The 23762-nt window shown below is 41.7% G+C and overlaps 1 protein-coding gene across 2 annotated transcripts; it reads right to left on the reverse strand.

Annotated features, from left to right (window-relative positions):
• Positions 1 to 727: 727 nt before the first annotated feature.
• MFSD11 (major facilitator superfamily domain containing 11) lies at positions 728 to 23718 on the reverse strand. 2 transcript variants are annotated; one of them, XM_010983826.3, is made up of 14 exons: positions 23211 to 23718; positions 22759 to 22920; positions 22206 to 22261; positions 20601 to 20708; positions 19935 to 20014; positions 19714 to 19810; positions 18689 to 18747; positions 18005 to 18149; positions 13467 to 13507; positions 9387 to 9452; positions 7657 to 7782; positions 4767 to 4941; positions 3905 to 4040; positions 728 to 3356 (listed from the first exon to the last, which is right to left on the reverse strand). In XM_010983826.3, the coding sequence occupies exons 2-14, from the start codon at positions 22852 to 22854 to the stop codon at positions 3192 to 3194; spliced, it is 1350 nt and encodes a 449-aa protein (XP_010982128.1). In that variant the 5' UTR covers positions 22855 to 22920; positions 23211 to 23718; the 3' UTR covers positions 728 to 3191. The 2 variants fall into 2 exon arrangements, with proteins under 2 accessions (XP_010982128.1, XP_064351561.1); XM_064495491.1 differs by lacking the exon at positions 23211 to 23718 and having other exon boundaries at positions 22759 to 23188.
• Positions 23719 to 23762: the final 44 nt, after the last annotated feature.

A 23762-nucleotide genomic window follows, 5' to 3' on the forward strand; every position in this document is an offset into this window, starting at 1 on the left:
GTGTCCGTGTTGTAGCAGGCAGCGTACTACTGTTCGCACAGACCACACTTTGTTTATCCACTCATCTACTGATGGACACTTGGGTTGTTTCCATCTTTTGGCGATTGTGAATAGCGCTGCGACAAGCCTGACTGTACAAGTTTCTCTTCTTCAAGTCCCTGGTTTCAATTCTTTGGGGCATATACCCAGAAATGGAATTGGTGGGTCATATGGTGATTCTAGTTTTAGTTTTTTGAGGAACTACTATACTGTTTTCCGTAAAGCCTGCACCGTTTTACACTCCTAACTACCAAGGGTTCCAATCTCTCTATATCCTCACCAACACCTATTTCCTGTTTAATTGGCAACTTTTTTTGTATTCTGAGAACTTAAAATTTTCCAAGGGATTTACTGTATATAAATTGACAACCAACCAACCAGCCAAAACTCCAAGAGGAAAGAAACCTTAAGAATAGACAGCCAAAACCTAGGCTTTAAGGTTTTCAAGCCTTTGGGTATGGGAAAAAGAAGGGAGGGAGGCGCTTCATACAGAGAAAAACTTCTGGGACTCAATCAAGCTGCTCAAGGGCTAAGCCAAATTTCAATACATACTATATGAAATTTGCAATAAAACAGCAGCTCACCCATATTATATACATACACACACCCCCATGTGAGACAAAGCTGAGACGTTTACTTTCCGAGAGGCATGAAGATAAAATCATTCAACAGGGTACATCAGACAAGCTTGTAAAAATTAAACTCTTTATTCCATTATCCCATGTCATTTTTCAACTCAAACAGTGACACAAATTTAAAACATGAGTTTAATGTTACCAGTCAAAGAGCCCACCATGGTCAACACTATTTATAGACACAAAACTGAGTGAAAAACAAAACAAAACCCCCAAAACACAAAACGTGAGTACGGAACTTAAAGTGCACGGTACTGCACACAGCAACGGGAGGCGGCCGGAAAGTCGAGTTCCTGATGGATTCATCTCACTCCATTTCGTTTCCCTTTTGACAGTAGTTACGAGGAATCCTACAAGTCAAGGTAAGATGCGATGGCTACCTTGGATGAACGCACGCAGCGGCATTAACAGAGGCTGTTTAACCTCTGTTGCCTGGTTTTGCAGATCCATCGTGAGCAGGGAGCCTGGGAGAATGAGCAACCTGGGGACATAGGACCCAGTTCTCAGCTGAAATGTGAGACGGGCAGCCTTGGGAGAGGGTCCCAAGCATCCACTCCTGGCACGACTCACTCCCCGCAGTAACCCCGTCCCTGGAGTGTGGGCAGGAACTAGTGACTTGCATCCAATAAAGAGAATATAGCGAAGGTGCTGGGGTGTCAGCTATAAAAGACAGTGACGTCTGACTTGCTGGCACTTCCCTTTGGTTTTTCTCACTTGCTTTCTGTGATGAGGTCGGCTGCCACATTGTGAGCACCCTGAAGACAGCCACGAGAAACTAAGACCCTCAGTCCCACAGGCTGTGAGGAACCAGCTCCTGCCCGTGAGCCTCAGAGCGAGCGGAGAGGTGGGTCCTCCCCCAGGTGAGCCCAGCCTTGACCGCAGCCTTGTGAAAGACTGACAGACCCTGAGATGGAAGACCCAGCTCAGCCACGCCCAGATTCCAGACCCACAGAAACTGTGAGAGGATACATGTGTGCTGTTTTAAGTGGGTAAGTTTTTGGGTAATTTGTTATCTTGTGACAGAAAACTAATACACCTGGGCAAACAATAATGCGTTTAAAGAGATAATAAAATCATTTGCATTAATTCTAAAATATCATTTACAAATTATTTATATAAGATCAACCAACAACTGAGTTTATCTTAACTTTGAGAAAGAAAACGGAAACTTTACAACATGGGGTGAAGAGAGTTTAGTGTTCCATACAAATGAAATTTCTCTAAGGGTTCCTGCTAACTACAGAGCTTTCTGACTCCCTGCAATTGCCATCAGGTCTGAAAATCACGCTCCATAAAATCTCTAAATTTCTAGCAGGTTTTTAAAAAACAATGGGAAACAAAGTATTGTCTGTTTTCTTGGTTGAATTTACTTTGCCATAAAACTCTTCATTCGTGCAGTTAATTGTCACTTTTAAAAGTGAGCTTTCCCATTTATACGAAATGTCTAGAACAGGCAAAACCATGGAGGCAGAAAGCAGATCAGTGACGGCTAGTGCCAGGCCAGAGATGGGGAATGGCTACTGACAGGCGCAGGGTTTCTTTCTGGAGTGATGAAATGTTCTGAATAAATAACGGCGACAGCTGTACAACCCTGTGAACATACTAAAGAAGCCCGCTAAAGTGTGTATTTCACAACAGTGAATTTTATGGTATCTGAATTGTATCTCAATTTTAAAAATTGTTTTAAGCTCTTATGATTTAAAATTAAAATTTCCATTTAAATATCCCCCCAAAGTTAATACTCCGTTCCCAGACACGTGCATGGAGAGCGTTTGCTATAAGAAGTTACACAAGTGACGGAAGCCTGCCACTGTAGCTTAGATCTCACTACGTCTTGGGTTTTTTTTAAATGCATTGCATCCTCTAGGAAAACTGAGAGCAAAAATCCTCCCCTAGTAAATGTGTTTTTTTTAAAAATGTCTTTCTGTTCATTTACAAATGTTAAGATTCCTACTTTTTAAACTTTAGACAATTTTTACCTCATTTTATAATAATTAGCCACCCCTTGCTATGAACCACAAAGTGAGAAAACTGATCAAACAAAACATTTAGAGAGAAAGAAAGCGCAAATCTTTTCAAAGATTCCACTTCAGCATGTCCTGATTTATTCAAATGTCACTCCCAGACACGTGGGGTGGCACTGCTCCCTATTATTACACAGTAACACATAAATCGTACCCAGCAAGAATCTTTATATGACATAGGGCCGAGCAGTTTTGATCAAAGCACGATCCTTCAACGAGAACAGGAGAGAGAAGAAAACATTTACATTCTATAGCATGATTGATTTTAAGAACTTGAGATAGATGAACAGTCGTAACTGACAGAACAAGTTTCCCTTATCCCATTTGTTTTAAACTAGTGTCTGTAAACTTGAATACCAACTCTGGCAGACGTAGCAGTCTTAAATCTCTGATTTTCCATCCTAAACGTCATCCAATACACCGTGAGGACGAGAGCTGGCTTCTCGCACCAGGCACACCCTGTCTCTCAGCTGAGCCGCCCGCGGCTCCGGGATCAAATACTTCGGTAGTCAGAGCCCCGGGCCACGATGGCGGCGGCTTCCCACTCCACCGTGAAGAAGGAAACCGTTCCCAAAAACCCAAATATCACCATGACCAGGAGTTGCCAATGAAGGAGAAGGTAGTTGCTGTAGAAAAACGCCACGGCTGCGCAAATGGACTAAGAAGAAACAAGACAAAACCAATCACACAATGCACACAGATGACCCGGCCACTCCACAAGGAGCCCCCAACTCTGACCCCCAGGCCCCTGAGCCTCGCAGCACCCACTGGCCTTTCCACATCCAGACAGGGCTCTGCTGGTCACTGGCTCACAAACACGCACCACAAACTCGCGTTGAGAGCTGGGAGCAATTAAGTCAGCTATAGTCTCTGTTATTTAAAGTAGTATTTCATAAAAAACCAGAGTAATAAAATAATGTACATAAATGGTGAGAAATAAATATTTATTACATGTGTATACTATGAATTCTGTCACCTAAGGAAGGGAGTCTGAGCCCCAGAGACCAGAACACAAAATCTCTTACACAAGTGAGGGGGCGAAAAAGATCATACTACTCATTGCTTCCGAGTTCTAATCACAAATCCTTTTAAGGGATGTCCTTGACTTTCATTTAAGAAACATTAATGAAGTTAAAGTACACACACACACACACATACACACACACACAAGACCCTGCTTTAAACACAATCTGAAGACGAGGTTACCTGCACAAATTTAAAGACTGCAAAGGCCGGTGCGCTGTCTTCGGAATAGAGGAACCCTAAAATACTGAGCAGCTGGGTGTTGAAGCAGCTGTCTCCAAGACCCAAGAGGAAACTGCAGAAGATGGCGACTTCTTTGCTGAATAAAATAAAAATCAGTGTAGACTGAGCATTTGACTTTCAGGTTTTAAACACTATGAAACAAGAATGAATAAATACTGGAATTCACAAAGTAAGAATTTATGCTCAAACGCGCTCACCCTCACAGTCTAGCAAACTCTGGTCCGTTAACTGCTGGGGAAGCAAACACTACGTGTGGGGAAGGGCTGCCCTTGGACCGCGGCTCTCCACACAAGCGCCTACGTCTATAATGAACTTGAGAGCTGAGCGCAGCAAGGTGCTACGCTCACAGCTCCTGTAAACACCGCGACAGGACTGCGTGGCCGGCCCAGCTGGCAGCTCAGTCCTTGTTCCTCAGTGCCCTAACTCCTAGAGATTTCACTGCTCAAAAGGCAGAGATATCAAATTCAGATCAGATACTTATGCGCTCCCTCATAGATCAAGAAAAAGACTTAGTTTGGAGAAGGGTTAAAACCAACAATTGCACTAACACAACACTGTGAATCAGCTATACTTCAATTAAAAAAAAATCAAAACATGAAAAAAAACCCCACCGATTACAAAAGTAACTTGGGTTTCTCTATGGATTCCTATTTAAACTCATTCTGGCTCCATGAGCTCTTGACAGATGACCTTATAAAGATAACAGACTTTCAGAAAAGGATTAACGGCTCCATTTTAAATTTCTAGCCATCCTCCACCTCCCGCCCTTCCTTAAACTGCTAAGAAAGAAAGGTCACCATACCTGGGTGTGATGTAAGCACTGCTGTCAGTTCCCTCAACGGGAGCAATAGGGGCGTCCCCAGGCATGTTGAGAAATACTAAGTAAAAAGCTATGAAATGCACCAGGATGCCCAACAGCACAACTGGATTTCTACCGAAACGATTATTCTTGCTCAGCAGGCCAAAGAGGCTTCCACCTATAAAATCAACGCAGTCGAGAACAGGAAAACCCAAGGACATGTCAGTAAGTCAAAATCTTACTTCTCTGAGAAAATAAATGGACAAACCAATGGCTAACTTAATCAAAAAAACCCCACAAATATACAAGATAAGAAGTAACTGCTAAAACGGAAGAAATTTTAAAAAGTAAGAACAGACTTCTGGATATGACGGAGGAACAGGGGCTAAATTTACCCCCTGACTAAAAAAAAGTACCAAAAATACGGAGCAACGGTTTTGTAGACAGGGATTACCAGGCAACAATGGGCAGTGATCTCTGGGACACGAAACAAACAGCTGAGGTCCACACCTGCCCTGGTGACTGAGAGGCTGTGGGCTGTGGTGGCGGAGAGGGAAGGCAGCTGGAGCCCCCAGCCTCCTTGAGCTGAGGAGGCAGAGCTGAGAGTCTGGGGAGACCGAGGTGCCTCAAGTTCCCAAGACGGGATCAGAAAGGAGTGCCGCTCAGCGCACAATGTGAGTATATTACCAGAGGCCGGAAAGACGCTTCCAGGAGGATTCCAGGTATCAGGGCCCCGCCCTAGGCTGGGAACAGTGCCTGGTCCCACCAGCCAGACTGGAAATCTTACTACTCACAGGCACTGGGTGTACGCAGAGGGTCTTCCCTCGAGGGTGAGGGGAAAAGTTATCCCTAGTCTGAGCACTACTCTGGTCCTGTCCAACAAATTTTAAAAGCAAGACCTGAAAAAAAAAAATACTATTTCCAAGTAAATAAACTGTATCCAAGCACGAAGCTCAAGAATATTAATTAGCAATACAAAAACATCCAACAGCCAACAAGGCAAAGTTCACAATGTCTGGTATTCATAACATTACCAGGTGTGCAAAGAAGCAGGCAGATAGAACCCAACACGAGGAGAAAAATCCGTCAAAACAGTTATCACGTGACCCAGCAATTCCAGTCCTGGGTTTACATCCCAGACAAATGGAAACATACACTCACACACAAACTGTGCACAAATGTTCACAGCAGCATTACCCACAATGGCCAAAAAGTGGAAACAACCCATATGTCCATAACATGATGCATGGGTGAGTAAAACGTGGTAGAGCCTATAATTAGGTATTATTGGGTCATAGAAAGGAATGAAATTTATGGAAGATCCTTAACACTGTGCTAAGTGAAGGAAGCCAGACACACGAGACCATATATTATATGATCCCACTGATACGAAATGTCCAGAATAAGCAAATCTATAGACAAAGTGCACTAGCAGTCCCCTGGAGAAGGGTGATGCAAATATTCTAAAATTAGGTTGCAGTAACAGTTGTACATCCCTGTGAATATACTAAAAGACACCGATCAGTACACTTTGAATGGGTGAATTATATGGCATGTGAACTATATCTCAATAAAGCTGTAAAGAAAAAAAAACTACCCCAGGTATTAGAACGAGCAAAGACATTAAAACAATTTACTGTTCCTGTATTCCACGTGTTCAAACGTATATATACCTGGTACTGTTCCAAGTGCTGGTGATAAATTGGGGAACAAAAAAGGACAACAAAAAATACGCCTGCTTTCTCCATAGCGCTCATCACTGTCTGACATTGCAAGTTCCTGTGTTCTTTATTGTCTGCGTTCCTCCCGGAGCACGTAAGCCCTCTGTGGGAGACTGTCTTATTCACACGATGGATTCACAATAAATGCGTGTTGAATAAGTAAGTTCCTCACATGTGACACAACACACAATACACTGCAAGTATTGAGCAGATTGTTGCTGAATAAGAAAAAACTAGTGATGCAGTAAAAATAGAGGTTTGGTCTTTGCCTTGGCCTCCTCTCCTCCCCCCTTTCCGGCAGAGCTCCTAAAATCTAGGAGTTTCCTCAGGGAAAGGAGCGCCTTGTTATCCACAATGAATCCCTTCCAACCACCCTAGAGTTTATACTAATGAGGTGATTCCTGAGGGGGTTTGGAGGTAGCCCTAAATGGTCTGCATGGGGCCTGGTTGCCAGAGGATCCAGCCTTGATTAGAGGGTGGGAATTCTCAGCCCCACCCAACTTTGGGGGAGGGGATAGGGGCCGCATCCACATGCTGGGAGGGTGCCACACTGAGACTCCACAGTGGGGCGGACAGAAGTTCCAGCAGTAGGGGCCCCTCTGGACTTTACCCAATGTACCTCTTCATCGGCTGTTCATTTGTACCCCTTACAATAAACTTTAATAGTAAGTATAGCATCCTCCTTGGGGGTGTGGGAACCCCTGAATTTGTACCCACACTAGACAAAAGCGAAGGCAGCCTGGGGACTCAGGACTTACAACTGATGTCTGAAGTGAGGTTAGTCTTTCAGGACTGAACCCTTGAACCTGTGGAGTCTGATCTAACTTCGGGAATCAGTGTCAGGGTGGAACTGTATTGTTGGACATCCATCTGGTGTCAAGAGATTGAGAGAACAAGAAAGCTAGGGATTCTAATACACTATCCCTAAGTATTTTAAGAGGAAAAGCTGGGACAGACTATGTTTCCTTATTTATGGTTCTGTCTGTGAATTATTTGGCAAATGTTTTATAATTTAGTTTTAGAACAGTGATAATAAAAAGAACAAAAACATACCCATTTGGATAAAAATAAGCAAGGAAATAGAAACTCAAGGACAGAGAGGTGAAGTACACTTAAAATTTCTATTATAGCTATAACAGATTTAATGCAAAAAAATATTTTTTTAAACCAACCTAAAATTTCTCCAATGCCAATAAAAATGCCAGAAAGTCCAATGAGGCTTTTCTCTTCTGTTCCAAATTTATTTATAGCGCCGATACAAGTTCCATATACACCAGAGAAGAAAGTCAATTCCAGACCTTTAGGAAAAAAATCAGATTTAAATTATAGTTGTCCCTGGGTATCTGCCGTGGGTACCAAAATCCGAGGATGCTCACTCCCACAGTCGGCCCTCTGTATCCGAGGTTCCGCATCCTCAGATTTAACCAACCTTGGACCGTGAAGTTCTGGATTTATACTGAAAAAATGCAGTCTGCCTTTCCTAGTTTTCCTTCATGTCTAGTAGTATGTGAGCTGTACACATATAGAACAAAATTCACTCAGGCTGAAATGTTACTCCCCAACAGAGCATAATTTTATGCTACATGAAATGGAGTTAGCCTCAAGCTGGTAGTCGTCACGTATTTCAGATAAAAACTTACAACTCTAATAAGCAAGGATATCTTTGTGCTAAAATTGGTCACTCTGTGTAGACAGGGGATGGGGTCGAGGATATAATTAACATAACCTTGTAACCGTGAATACTAAAGTGCTCAGTATCCTTATTAATAGCTTTCCAAGGGAGTGGGAATATATGTTTGTAAAACCAATACCGACTATCCACTTTTTGCTTAAAGGCACAATCGTGTTTTAATTAAACACATCTTCCCAGGAAAAGAAATTCAAAAAACATTAGGGTTAAAAAATTAAAGCAAATCAGCTGAGGACTTGATTCCTTAACGCAACAAAACCTTAAACGAATTTTAAAGATGTTTAGTATTTATTCTCTTGCTCCTAAAAAGAGGTTTATACCCTAGGGCACATACCGAACCTTGAACAACACGGGTTTGAACTGTGTGGGTCCTATGGGGTCCGCAGTTGGTTTAACCTGCAGATGAGGAAGCACAGATACCAAGGGCTGACTGAAGTTATACGCAGCTTTCTGACTGTGGGGGACACCAACATCCCTAATGTTTTCATTGTTCAAGGGTCAACTGTAAAGGCAAAAGTAATCATTGGGACAGTACACAATTTTTACAAGGAAACAGATTTCCTTAAGACCCAAGAGTACTCCACCTAGTGTCACATCACATCATCCGTGGTAAACCACAGAACTCACTCCATTTCATTAGAAATTATCTTAACCCACACGAAGTTACAAAGATTTACATATGATTTTTTTCTGTGTATTTTATTTATTTTGCTCTAAAAGCACCAGCTGGGATGAACCATGCCTCCCGGTTTCCAAACCCTTGTGTAGAATCCCCCTACACTGAACTGGGGCTGGCCTTACAATTTGCTTTAACCAACTAATGCAGTGGGAGTGACGCTGGGCTCGTGCCACGTCCAAGTTTTAAGATCTGGCCACGTTGCCTTTTGGCCTCCTTGGGGCCCTTAGCCACCCTGAAGTCTGGTTATCCTGTTGAGTCAGCAGGAGGGGTCACACAGCTGCTAAGACACACGGGGAGACAGAGACCAGCCCTGCATCAGACCCCTTCAGACACGCAAATGAAACTCCTCTGGACGTTCTAGCCCCAGCCACCCTCTAAAGAGGCCACAAGAGACTCCAACTGAGACCATTGGAAAAACCATCAGCTGAGTCCTGCTGATGCACAGAATTGTGAGAAGCAGTAATATGGTTGTTTTCGGCCCTTAGTGTCATTATACAGCCACAGAAAACCAAAACCTCAATTAATCCCATTACCTGTATAAGCAGTTGTAATACTAAGAAGGAGCATCTCCTTGGTGACACACAACTTAAGAGATTTTTCTGTGGGGAAAAAAAAACAACAAAAAACTTAGGAGTACTTAACTAGATTTTAATCAATCAAAAATTCTAAAACATTTATTTGAACCAAAACACCTCTTGTCAATAATGCCAGTAAACAAAAACACTGGGATAGAGGTTAATGATTCAGATGAAAATTTTAATTTTTAAATTTAATTTAAATTTAATTTTTATTTTTATTTTAAGGTATGAACTAAATCTACCCTATAAATAAAATGTTGACTTCACCTGCTTAAATATATTCTAGAGTTGTGTTTTATCCAACACATTTTCTAACTCTAATTAAAAAACAAACAAACATGAAATGGAGAAAAGAAATAGAATCAAATGAAACAACAGAACATTTCAACAGACTTGATTAAAGGTCAGGCTACTAAGGGAGTCAACAGCTGGTAAAGCAAGTGCTAACCTCCCTAAGGAACCTTCCTGGAGCAGCTTTGAGACTGGACTCAAGGTCAGACTCAGCGGAGCAGGGAGCTTTCCGACCACGCGGAAGCTGGGCTGCCACTTCTGGGCAGTCTCGCTCTCTGGATCTGAAGACTGACATGTTAGCTCTGCCTGTTTGTTTCTGATCACTTTAGTGTTTATTTTTATGCTGTCCAACTTAGTTGAAATCTGCAATGGAAAATGCATTTCTAAAAACTGCACATTTTAATTGTCTTTTTGAACCTGTTCACATGTCATAATTTAAGGCCACTCATCCAGGATCCTAAACTAATAGTGGGGGTCCAGATTTTAGCTCTTATTTAACAGCTGACTATGAAACTTACATAAGTCACACTGTGCTGAATGTATCCGTATGCAAAACAGGATACTTTTCTCCCCTCTACTTTCACTAAAATAAAGTGAGACTAAATTCAATAAGATATTTTCACCATTTTCACATATTTCCAGAAAAAAATACATGTTCAACACAAAGTTTAAGATATTTTTACTTTAAAAAGTTACATTAGCAAAGCATATTTGCTTTTGAGTAGTCAGAAGATTTAGTCAAAAAAAAGAATTTTTAAAATATAATCTTGTACGATACTATAATGGTGAATTCATGTTATTATACACTTGTTTAAACCCATAAAATGTACACCACCAAGAGTGAACTCTACTGTAAACTGTGGACTCTAGGTGATAATGATGTGTCATTGTGGTACCACCAAGATGAGGGACAATGATAAGGGGAAAGATTACACATGTATGAGGGCAGGGGGTATATGGAAAATTTATGTACCTTACTCTCAATTTTGCTGTGAATCTAGAACTGCTCTAAAAAAGTGAAGTTAATGGGAAAAAAGCACACACAAAATATAATCTATTTGCAGAAACTGACAAACTGATCCTGAAATTCAGATGCAAATTCAAGGGACCACTAATAGCCAAAACAATCTTGAAAAAGAACAAAATTGAAAATTCACACTTTACAATTTCAAAACTTACAATCATCAACACAGCATGGTACTGGAATAAGGATAGACATATATCTAGAAATAAACTCTTACACTTACAGGCAATTGATCTTCAGTAAGTGTGCCCACACAATTCAATGGGAAAGAATAGTCTTTTAGCACATGGTGCTCGGACAAGTGATCTCCACATGGAAAAGAATAAAGCTGGACTCCTACCTCACAACATACGTAAAAATTAACTCAAAGTGGATCACAGACCTAAATGTAAAAGCTAAAACTATAAAACCCTTAGAAAAAAATATAGAAATAAATCTTTGTGACCTGGAGTCAGGCAAAGCCTTCTAAGGACACCAAAAGCATACACAACAAAAGAGAAAATAGATAAATCAGACTTCATCAAAATTTAAAACTTCAGTGATTTGAAAGATACCATCAAGAAAATGAAAAATCAACCCAAAGAAAGGAAGAAAATATTTCCAAATTATACATATGTAAGGGACTTCTATATAGACTATATAAAGAACTCTTACAACTCAATAATAAAAAGACAAATAACTCAAAAAATGGACAAAGGATCTGAGCATTCAGATTTCTCCAGGGAAGAGATTAAAAAGTGGCCTACAAGCATATGTGAAGATGTTCAACATCTTAGCCATTAGAGAAATGCAAATCAAAGCCACAAAACATTTAGGATGTTTCCATGCCTTGGCTATTGTAAATAGTGCTGCTATGAACACTGGGGTGCAGATGCCTTCTTGAATTAGGGTTCCCTCTGGATATATGCCCAGGAGTGGGATTGTTGGGTCATATGGTTAAGTCTATTTTTAGTCTTTTGTGGAATCTCCATACTGTTTTCCACAATGTAAAATGCCTATTTTCTACTGGAATGTTTATATTTTCTTACTGGCTCATAACAGCTCTTTATTATATACTGGAAATATTTTCCCTGCTGTTTAACTTCGTTGGATTATTGTATTTTAGGTAACCAAAAAGCATTCTTTTCCCTTACTGTTTGCCAGACTTGCTTGAAAGGCTTTCCTCTACCAAACTGATTTCTTACAATTAATTCTGTGGTTTCATTTTTACATTTACTGTATCTGGAACTTTAGTATAAGATAGGAAGTATGAGTCTACGTATTCTTCCTCTGCATTGAGCTGTTGGCCTTGCTTATCTAAGAGTCTCTTTCATTGTATCTTTATTCCCACACAGACATGGGCCTGAGTCTGGACTTCAGTTCCACTGCTCTTTGTATTCTAATGTTTTCAAGTGAATTCTTAATAGGTTTTGATATTTATTAGGGAAACTTCTTCTTTTAAAAAATTCTCTTGGCTATTGACAGACATTTATTCTTCCAGATGAACATTAAGATCCTTTCATCAGGACCAAAAAATAAATTTAAGAAAATTTCACTAACATTTTCTAAAACCGCATTCAACATACACATTCAGCTGAGGAATTAGGTGCCTTTTAGATGAGAAGAACCTTTTCTGTACAATCCCTATTACAGCACCAACTGAAGGAGCGTCACGGGTAAGTAACATACGAGACACCGGCTCAGAGACAAGTTAAAGCCTGCACATTCTACCTCCTTTCTCTCTCTGCCTCTGGCTTCCCTGCCGCCTCCTAATCTCACGTTGCTCCCCAACTGCCAGGAACCACCACCTACACCTAAATTTTCTTGCCCTCTGGCACCTTATACGCCTTATCTTTTTTGGCTGCTGCCTTCTTTCTCCCCATTCAGACCTGATAGCCCAATATCCCATTACTACCAACCCTCCACCAAGTAACCAACCGGCTCTGTGACAAAATGCATGAGCACCTAATTCTGTCAATGCCTCATTTTACGGAGAAGCTGAGGCAAAGTTGGCACAACTACCTAGGAAGGACATCCTGAATCTGCTTAAAATCAAGAGCCAGCCAGAGAGCAGGGTTCAGAGGTGGAGTGGGGAAGCTGCATCAGGCCTCACCAAGGCTGGACGAAGCATCCCACAAGCCTGGAGGTCATCAGGCTCCCCTTGCCTGACTCCATTCTCACCAAATACACCAGCATGGCTTTCCAGGCCTCCGGGGGTGAGAAGGAAGAACCCTGTTTGACTTTGGGTAAATAATTTCTCTAAGCCTCAGTTCTCTCTTCCATAAAACGGAGATCATCATAGATGTGTTATATGAGACTCATAGGATTGTTGTGAGAACAAATCATACAAAACACCTAAAGAGGTCTAGCCAGGGAAAGCCCGCCACAGAGGAGTGTGATTGGTCTCACAAGCTACTGGGTCACTAGAGCTTCTGCCCTGTGCTGAGGAGTGATGAGTGACGCCTGAAGAAATGGTCCTACACACACACCTCCTGGTGGAAACTCCTGAACCCCAGCCCTTGGCTCCTCCTCGGGCCTCCCGCGCACACGCGTTCAGGCCGGGTCGTCTGGTTATCAGCCAGCCCGCACCCTGCCACGGCACAGGTACTTACTGAGAAGACGACCGTGTCCCAGAGCGGCCTGCCTGGGAAAATGGAAAGACTGGGGTGTCGTCAGTCCAACGCTACCAGGGAAATGGGGAGGGGAAGTGCTATCGCATCTCAGATACAGAAAATACTTACTAAATGCATCGACTGCCTTTGTCATATTGTTCTGGGCAGACCTGAAAGAATAAAAATAAGACAGGTTTTTCTCCTGAAAACCGAAACAGGAACGTAAGCACCATCACGTTCTCACTTAAGTCTGTAAAAGCTCCGTCCTCTTTGTGGGCTGGCGAATACGTCCAGTGCCCTCAGTGCTCCCTGCTCCCAGTGTCCCTCCATGGCCGGGTCCTTCCTTCAGAGATGGTGGTTACAGTGACACCTGGGTGGCTCTTGACTGACAGTGGAACACGATTCTCTCGCATGAAATTTACTACACAGTCATGCACGTCTTTTTCAGAAATGATACTTCAGGTAGGACAGACATCTCCCATCCCCTGCTGTTTTCAAACTGTACAGCTTGTGAGGATCAACTTTCCATCACTCCAACCACGTAGAGAGCAGGTCTTCAGGGTTAAAGCTCTTCCCAAGCGTCACTATCACCTGCGGTACGTGGTTGGGTGTCATGACCTCCTGGTTAAAAATGTGGGCTCTGATCTGAGCCCTGTTTTGCCAGTTATTAGTCTTGCGGTTTTAGGCAAGTTACTTCATTTCTCTAACTTTCATTTCTTCACTTATAAAACAGGGACACTATCACTTACCTGTGAGAATAAAGAGGATAAAGTAATTTCGATTATGATAAGTAAGTTTTTAAGAAAATTACATTTCTTACACTACCAGCCAAGTCTACTTAACCTTTATCTTTAAAGGATATTGTTTACAAGAACAAACAAAAAACCCAGTGGAGATCTAGTTGACTTAAATAAATAAATTGCTGGCACAAAAAAAAGGTAGTATACTCTAACCAACAGGAAAACCTTTCTCCCCACTGTAAAAACTCATGTGCTCCCTGGAAGGAGGTACTATTTAGGCTGCATTTAATGACAGCACCTTCATCTGGTACTTGGATGGCATCAGAGGTGGATTCTGTTTTACACTTGGGGCCCCCAATACATAGGAGCTACTCTGTACTCTGTAGACTATTAAAATATAATCAATTCAGCTGTTACTCAGCTGCAAATCATTCCCAATTCAGTGAGATATTAAAGGAAGCCATTTCTAGTACAAGAATTCTAGAACAAGACAACCCCCAGGTCCCAGAGGAATGGGGTGGGGTGAAGTCTAACATTAAGTCAGGTCGTTATCGACACCTCTCAAAACCCTCTGAGTCTTCCCTTCTCATTCCACTTAAAAACCACAGCCAGCTCACCTCTTTCAGGTCTTCACTTTGAAGGGTAGCAGAATGTGCCATCCCAAAATATGACTGGTGGTGTTCAGGACATGTCACCCCATCCCAAAGATGCCACTCCAGTATATTAACTACTTTGAGCTGTAGGCACTTGAAAAACAGCAAAGGCAGCGAGAGGCTGTCTCTGAACTTGCCTTATCTGCCTAAAGACAGATGCTCCGAAAGGAATTCAACTGTCCTAAGTCCAACCCCCAGGCGTTTCATCAAGCAGGGAAAACTGACTCCTGTCACAAGAGGGGAGGCTGAAGTTAACGTGACACCAAGATACACTTTGTCACCAACTATCACACCACCCATCTACTCTTCTAAGGGCCCAATCAGCCTTCCTGAAGATCATTTACTTCCCTAAGAGGCCTACATCCCTCCTCCCCTTCCCCTACTAAGAAGGTATTTAAGCCTGAATTCTAAGCCACCTTGGAAGTTACTCATTTTTCCCTTTGTGTCTCCCATGTGTGCATGAGCTATCCACGTTAATAAACCTGTCTGTTTTTCTCCCGTTAATTTGTCTTTTATCACTAGGGTCTTAGCAAAGAACTAAGAAGAGGGAAAATTATTTTTCCTCCAATACAACTTAAATGTTACTTTCCTAGCCTTCCCTTCCAACTTTCTATATCTAATACTTACATGCTATATACAAATAACACTAACTTAATCTGTAATAGCAAACCACTACCCCTCAACCCATACTTTTACACCCCTTTTCTGCTTTAGATTTCTATTTTAAAATACCAGATTGCCAAGGTGTACAGGATTCTTTTTTTGAGGTAAAGAAAATGTTCTAAAACTGACTCATGATAAATGTATAACTTCGTGAATACACTAAGTCACTGAGTTGCACACTTCTAAGTGGATGAATTATACAGTATATCTCAATAAAGCTGTTAAAATTTTTGTTAAAATTTTTCCCCCATTTTTCTTCTCTCCCCCTAGAAAGTAACCTCAATGAATGCACAAACTTATGTTTGTCTCAATGAAGTACGCTCCAAACAATGCCTGGAATATACGAGACACTCAAATACAGGAAGGAGGGAGGGGGCATGGTGAGGTAACCGCCGATGGAGAAATGCCTGGAGATCTCTCAGCTAACAGGTCCTCAGAGATGCAAATTAAGCATATGAAGACAACTCACATACAGGACAGAACTTCAGCTGCCCTTGTGCAACTACAAATCATTTCGGTAAAGCCTTTTGGTGGAATCCCCTAAAATCAGATCCTACTTATTTCTTTGGTGGCTTCTAAACATGCCAAGAAGAAAATCCAAACTCCTGCCATATCTTATATAATCGACTGTCTACTGCAGACACTGCTCCCGTCTATTGCGCGAGTCCCACGGGCCCTCCTGTGGTCCTGGGCCACCGCCCTCCCTTCCATGCCTGGCGATTGCTGCAGTGGCCACACTTGATCTTACTCCTTCTTGGGGAGCCTCCCCACTCTCCACCACCTCCCCCTCTTCCACTGTCTTCCGGCACTTACTTTGCTATTTTCTTCCATGTGTGGCGTCTACCACTCCCTCTAAAATCAAGTTCCACAAGGACAGGGACTTATCTGTCCTGTTTACCGCTCCTTCCCTCTGGTTTAGAAGAGAGCTGGCACAAGGCGCTATTTTTAAAGACAAAGAAGCTTCAAGTTTGGGCGACAACTCAGGAGGAGAGACTGCGGAGAAAGGCTGCGTGGCACTCCGCAGCACCGCTCCATGGCACAGGCACGGTCCCTCGTTACCCGCGAAGCTCCCTGAAAACGGGTTGTATTTGTCTTCACAGCACCAACATCTGACATTTACCTAACGATCGAGGGGTTAGTTTTGGTTGAATTTTTGACATTCATCTTCAGATCCCCCTTCTCCAATATCCTTTGGTTTGTGCTTAAAAAAAGTATGTATTTGACACATATATACATATACATATCTATACTTCAGCACACACCTCTTTTTTGCTTTGAACAGTGCAAATTTTGATTGCTTAATGATCCTATGAGTGGATAATTTTATGACCTTTTTGGGTGTTAAAAAGACAGCACAGGAAGTCCCAATTTTTAACAATAGGTATACATGTTATCTATACATGTAAAAATCTGTATCTATACATAAATCGTGAAGAATGCAATAAGGCAATCTTTATAATTTATCAAATCACAAGCAAAGCAAAACAAGAGTGGCAAAGATTGTTCATTCCCTTTTCTTCAAATCTGGGTGATAACCTGCAGAGAAATCATCAGTGACGTTTAAATAGTTAGACTCACAATTGAAATAGGCCCTGCTTCTGGTGGCAGGGTCTGGGGAGGGAGTGGCAGGCGCCATGCCTGGCCTTGAAGGTGGCAAGAAGCAGCCCGTGAAGGAGCCCAAGAACCAGGCCAAGGAGAGGGGGGAGGAAGATAAGGCATTCAAACAGAAACAGGAAAAGGAGCAGAAGCGTAAAAAGCAGCAGGGAAGGCCCCACTCCCCGCCCCGATCACAGGTGGACTTAAGAACTCTGGCTAAAATTAAGCTGTTCCTTGCGCCTGAGGCAATGGTGACCCTCAATCCCATTCCTGGTTAAACATCTGAATTTCCCACCATAACATCCGTTGCCACCTATAGCTGGAATGGGGCCTGTTGTACATCTAAGAATACACTCTTGTAAAATAAATAAATAAAAATACAACAAATTAAAAGAAATACGCTAAAGGTAATTTATTACGATTTTTAGAAAAACAGGACTATGCACTTGTTTCCCTGTGTGGACTACATCGGGGAAAACCACCCGCGCGGTTTAGTGCAAAAACCAGGCACTGGTCACAAGGGCATGTGCGTAATCAAAGCTCACCTATGACAACTGCTGGTGGCCTGGCTGCTCGTTTGTGCCACGTGACCAGAAAATTTTAAGGGCTAGATCAGAGAAATAGTAACTGAGGACTGTTTTCTATTTAATGTATCTCCACAGATTAAAAGACATGAGACATCTGCCGAATGAATGAAGACATTGAGGCCCACAGAAACTAGGGGGAGTACTGCTGCTGTCCAGGGTCACATGACTGGTCGGTGGCAACCCAGAATTAGACCAAAATCCCCCATAAACCTTTCCACGACCTCCCTGGCCTCTGTCTACCCTCCTTTCCCTTCTCCCTCCAGACAGCTCCCCCTGTATCTTCCTTCTCTGCTTATTTGCTTTAAAGCTTTTCCCTCATTTTGCCCAAAACTGGATACCATCTGGGGCTATAAAAAGGCTGGTAATGTCTAGACTAGATCTACTCAAAATACAGTTTACAATAGAAAGGAACGTTCCCAACTTCTTACTCGTTGACTTCCAGGTCCTGGTCATCAGAAGATTCATCTTCTCCCAGGACATTTTCGGCATCTGGTTTCCGAATGAGAAAGAAAAGAACTGTCCCCACGAGGCTAATCACCGTTAGGGCGATGAACACTGTTCTTCGATCACTCTCTAGGGAGAAAAAAGAAGAAGAAAGTAGACAGCACTGGGCACACAAACTATTCCAGAGTTAGGATTATGTTCAGAGTTTGCTTACAACCATCAACACACTTTCCTAGCAAATTTTACTTTACTGAATCAGTAAAAATCTAGGACAAGATCAACAGGATACCTCCACCTCTGTCTTTCAGTTAGAGAAATACTAACAAGCCAGAAGAAAAACAGTACAGGAACTTAACCATACCCTTTTAATCAAAGAAGAGCACAGACAAAACAGCTGAAATTAAAAAATCTTCTGACAACTGACTAGTCTACTTATACACAGCACAACCTTCTCCCACACTGAGATGCTGCTTGAAGCACAGTCATCAACGGTAATCCCAGTTTAAAAATATAGTCTAAGGGGAAAGATTACTAAAAGCTAAAATCTGGGAGGACTTAAGGTACCAAGATTCATTAGAACAATGTGCACAAAGCAATATTGGGCATTTTTGTGGAACTGCTATTTTGCTTTAAACATAACTGAATAAAGCAGAGTGAATAAAACAAACCTGATATTTGAGTTTTCCCTTGCCAAGCAAAATATATGTAGAGATTTCCAAAGAACAAGCTGGGGGAAGAAAAGGAGGAACAGGATGTTGGGAAGTTATTTTCTTAGTTATGGGTTTTTAAATCATTTTTCCATTGCTTATTAAAAAAGAGAAAGAGAGACCTACATAATTAAAAAGTATTTACCTGCCCTAAGTCGTTTAAAAGTATCAACTTAACCCTCTTTCTGAAAAACTCAGCTGACCCAGATGGAATTCTCTCCTTCCACATGACAGTAGCCTGATTCAGAACCGCCCTCCAGAGAAGACCTGACTCACTTCGAAACATGTGATTATTGAAACTCTGGAAATAACTGGTTGGAAATAAGTTTACTCTACTTCTAAAATCCTATATTTTAAAGAATCAATGAAAAAAACCCACGATTTAATTATCTTAATCTAATCATGCTTTATTTAGCATATTTCCTTAGAGAAGAAATCACTTACACTCCAGTTTCTTAAATACGACCCCCTAAAACTATATTTGCATTTGTTAAGCCTTACCAAGGCCAAAATTTTAGGCATTTAGGATTCATGAGGGTAGATCCTCAGGACAGGTTCCATGAATGACTGTTGTTTTTTATTTAGGAAATATATAACATCCCATACCATTCAGTGTTGATATAGTTGCCTCACTGGAAATTTAATCATTAATAGCTATCAGGTGGCATCGCTGGGTGGGCAGGACATGGCCTTTGGAACCCAGATAATTGGATCGGTTACTTAACTTTTAATTAAGCCTTTGTTATCTGTAGAATAGAGATAATACCTTCTTTTCTGCAGGAGGTTGTGAAGGTTATCGAAATTAAGTAATAAGCCCAGTAGTCCCTAAAATATAGCAGATGCTAAATACATCATGGTTTCCATCACAAGCATCCAGGAACTTAACTCAGGAAACAAGACGATCTGAGTTTTCAACACAACAAAGACCTAAAAACAATGGTGTGACAAAAAAAATTATAGGAAAGATTGAGCCAAAGGATCATTACCTAGATTGTAAGAGTGCCCAGAAAATTCCACTGTTTCTCCCAATAGTGTGCTCATCTGAATTTATTGTCAGGCAGTTTCCTTGTGCTGTCCAAAGCACTAAAATTCAAATCAAAAGTTTATCAACGGAATGAAATCACTTACTTAGCTTTACATACTAAACATATAAATGATACTCTTAAATAAGACCCAGAAAACAGAAAGGAAACATTAAAATGCTTACCAGCAGCTGCAATTCCAATGAAAACAGAGGCTGTGTAGAAGGACCATGGGAAAGGCTGGATAAAAACGGCAATGTACATGCTAAAATATAACAGGTCAACGTATTACAGTCAAACAATACCTGAAATAGAATGCCAATTATGCCTTCTAGGAGTCAATTCTGAGAGTTCTCTTCTTTTAAAATTCAACCTGAAAAGGACTTCTCCAGTATTGAAAAAAAAAAGGGGGGGAGACAACTGTGACCTATTCATTTCTTAATTTACTATTTCAAACTTGTAAAATCAGACATTGCATAGAGGTTTGTGACTGGCCTTTGCCAACAGCTTAACACACAGTGGGACAGTACTTCTATAGCCCACAAGAGAAGTTCAGTTATTTCATTTGAATTCTCATTAGTCAACCTGATACAAAATACGTTCTTTTCAACTCTTGTGGAAAGAGATTTTTGGGTACTAATTGTATTAGTGGTAAAATAAAAGCACATATACACAAATCTCATCACATTAAAACAATATGGTACCCCTGAGCATCAAGTAGAGAGCCAAATCTCTAAAATAATACTTAGTATTTCTATTCAATCCAAGTCAGCAAGTTCTTGTTAAAAGTTTAATACGTGCTTGAAAGCTGAAGGTGTTCTAATTAAGTGAAAGAAAATCAGGCTACTCACCTGTAAAATAAACCACTAGCAAACATAGAGAGTTGAGGTCCTACGATGGCAACCACTGATGGTGTAATCAGATTTGAAGCAGAGAACACTCCATAAATAATTGCCATGCTGCACACATAACACATAAAAGGAAAAAAACCAAAATTCTTGAAGCATTGTCTCAAAAGCTCACTTATTCAAACAGAGAATCTGCAGATTTTTTCTTGCAATAAGCACTCATATTCTGTAGTCAGAATTTATAATTATATCCTTAAATTGAATGTCATATTAAAATTTTCACTTGTACAAAATATTGAAGTCTTGTCAAATGTTTCTTTGAATCAGTTTGCCTTGGACAATACAATTTTTAATATACTGGTAAATCATAATAGCAGTTAACATATAACATGTAAATACTTAATTTTAATCCTAACAGCTCCAAAAATAAGGTATTATTACCCTCATTTTATGGAAAAGAAGACTGAAATACAGAGCGGTTAAGTAACCTGTCAAAAGTCCTGCTGGATAGCTGGTCAATGGTGGAGCCCTAGTCAACCAATCTGCTCTATAAACTTAGCCTACAACTCCTGGCATAAGATTTCACTGCTATAAATAACAATCACATAAGTTATAACTTGCTTGAACTAGAATTTATATAATTCAACCTAATGGTCTTACTTGAATATTATTCAGCTACTGTAGACCCAGCCCCAGTACACATGTCTTATAGTAAAGTGTGACTAAAACCGTTTCAAGTCCAGAATTCGTTTATTAGCTACTATTTATAAACCCAATGTAAACAATTCTTTGGCATTTATGAATCTCTCAAATATCAAATGTTCTTACATTTGTCATTTACAATACACATGAACACAAAGCATAACAGAAAACTGTGGTATTGCTATTAATCACTTAGAAAAATGGACATTAGCATCCCTTAACTCTCCAATATCATATATAAGGTCAGGTTTAGGATAGGTAATAAAGAACCAAACAAGAAGAGGGTTGGGGGGAAGGGTGCTGGCCGTAATCTAATATTTAACTATTAGAGAAATTAAGAAATCTGTTTATTTATATACATATATGTATTATACTCCCAGCTTCAATCACAATGTATTAGTGACTTAAGAAGGTGCTTTCACTTCATTTTCTCCATCTGTAAAATTGGTCCTAAACACCTTAACAAAAACCTAAAAGCTCCTGGTGACAGTATATTAATCATTAAGCAATTACAAAAATAGGAAGACCAAATATTTCAAGAACCATATAGAACATCCTCTGTTTAGGACTGGGAAGATGTAATTATGACAATCCCTGACTGCTCTTAAATGCCAGCCACTGTGCCAAGTGCTTCACATGTGTTAATCTGAGCAAAAAACCGGGCTCACTGAAGCAGCTTCGTAGGATAACACAGCAATTAAGTTGTGAGGCCAGGATTTCAAATTCAGTGTATAATTCTACATGAAACCTAAACTCATCACTTTTATCCTATTGTGTTCTCCTGAACAGTCTAGATACTGAGAAAAAAAAACAATCACTACTAATTCAATCACATTGTCGTTGACTTTTATGAAATTTAAGCAATTATGATGATATACAACGTAAACCAATCACACAGTACAATACCTGGTATATCCACTGCCGTGAAAATCTGTGCTGTTTAAGCTTCTGATGACAGTTTGCTGTATGGAAGATAAAGCCAATCAACGAAAACGTCTTGTAATCTCCCTTCCCCCCAAAAGTCCGTCTCCAAGTAGCGGTAATAAAGTAAAAATTCAAGATATCCAATACTTAATCCTGAAAGTCGAACACGAGAGAAGAAAAAAGACTGCAGAACAGAAAGTAAACCAATGACGGGGTAGGGCGATTGAAGACCAGCTGTAACTAGGCCTTAGGTTTATTCCCTTAACTCTCCAAGTAATAGTATAATCCTTAACACAGACAAATAGGTCAGCATACAATCCCCAATCGAAGTCAGAGAAATAAATGGTAATGTTTAACACCCCAATAAGAAGAAACGTCTGACATGTGAAATCAAACTTAATCATAGAAAACAAGGAAGGGTAGGTGAGAAAATAAATGGTGCAATTTAAGCGCACTATTAGACGTAATTAACGTTTACTATCGTAATGCACTTAGGACAGACACTTCAAAAGAGGGAGAAAAGATCCCAACTCACCGCTACATTTCCACAAGTTTGAAAGGCGGTGAACATAAACATAAAGGCAATTCCTAAAATAAGGATGTTGAAAAGCTTTTTAGATTCCGGGGACATTTTGGCTCAACTCTGTCGGAGGTAAGCAGCAGCCCAGGACAGTCCGCTCTCCTCGGGGCGAACCTACTGCAGTCCGGGGAGAAGAAATGAGATGGTGAGAGGAGGAGGCAGATACAGGAGCAAAGCAGCCAAGCTGTCAACTTCCAGATCTTGGAGTATTATCCCGGGCTTAGGGTGTTCTCCCCACGGGCATAGTTAGGACAGTCCTAGGATATGGTCCGAGTAGGGAAGAGCCCAAGGCCCGGAGAAGCGCCAAGACCGTCGTTGCGCCAAGTTGCCGGGCCCGCCGGGAGGATTAGAGGCCAAGAACTAGGTGCAGCGGCCGGCACGGCCCCGCCCGCCCAGCCCTGACTCACCGCAGGTCAGGCGACCCGGTCACCTGACCGCAGTCGCGTCGCCGGCCGCTGGGCCCGCTGGGAAATGTAGTCCGGAGGGTCCGGGACGCTCAGGCGTTCCGCGAGGGCTCCCTCGCCCCCTCACGAGGGAGCGGGGCCCGATCCGATCTCGCGGGCTCCGGCGAAAGGGGGCTAAAGAGCAGAACCCAGCGAACGAATCGGGAACTGCAGGAGGGGGTCTGGAGACCACGAAGCGCGATCTGAGGAGGCCAGAAACATAGAGGGGCAAATGGGTGAAGGAGTACCCTCTCTGACAGAGGCAAAGCTAAGGTCCGAGCAGAAAGGCTGCGTGGAGCCTGGACACTGGCATGAAAAGAAGGCGGAGCCCAGTTGGGGTGCACCGCCCCTTCCCCCTGTCACAGAGCTCCTCGAAGCCGGAAGGAGCGTTTCGCGGGCTTTCCAACTGCCGGCCCCTCCTGCTCCCCCTCCCTGCAGCAGTGACTCCGCGCTTTTCGACCCGCCCGCCAGGCTCTGCGCAGGCGCCTCGGACAGGGGCGGGGCGTGCGGCAGCGA

This window comes from Camelus dromedarius, chromosome 16 (assembly GCF_036321535.1).
Source record: "Camelus dromedarius isolate mCamDro1 chromosome 16, mCamDro1.pat, whole genome shotgun sequence".
In the NCBI taxonomy this organism is placed as follows: domain Eukaryota; kingdom Metazoa; phylum Chordata; class Mammalia; order Artiodactyla; family Camelidae; genus Camelus; species Camelus dromedarius.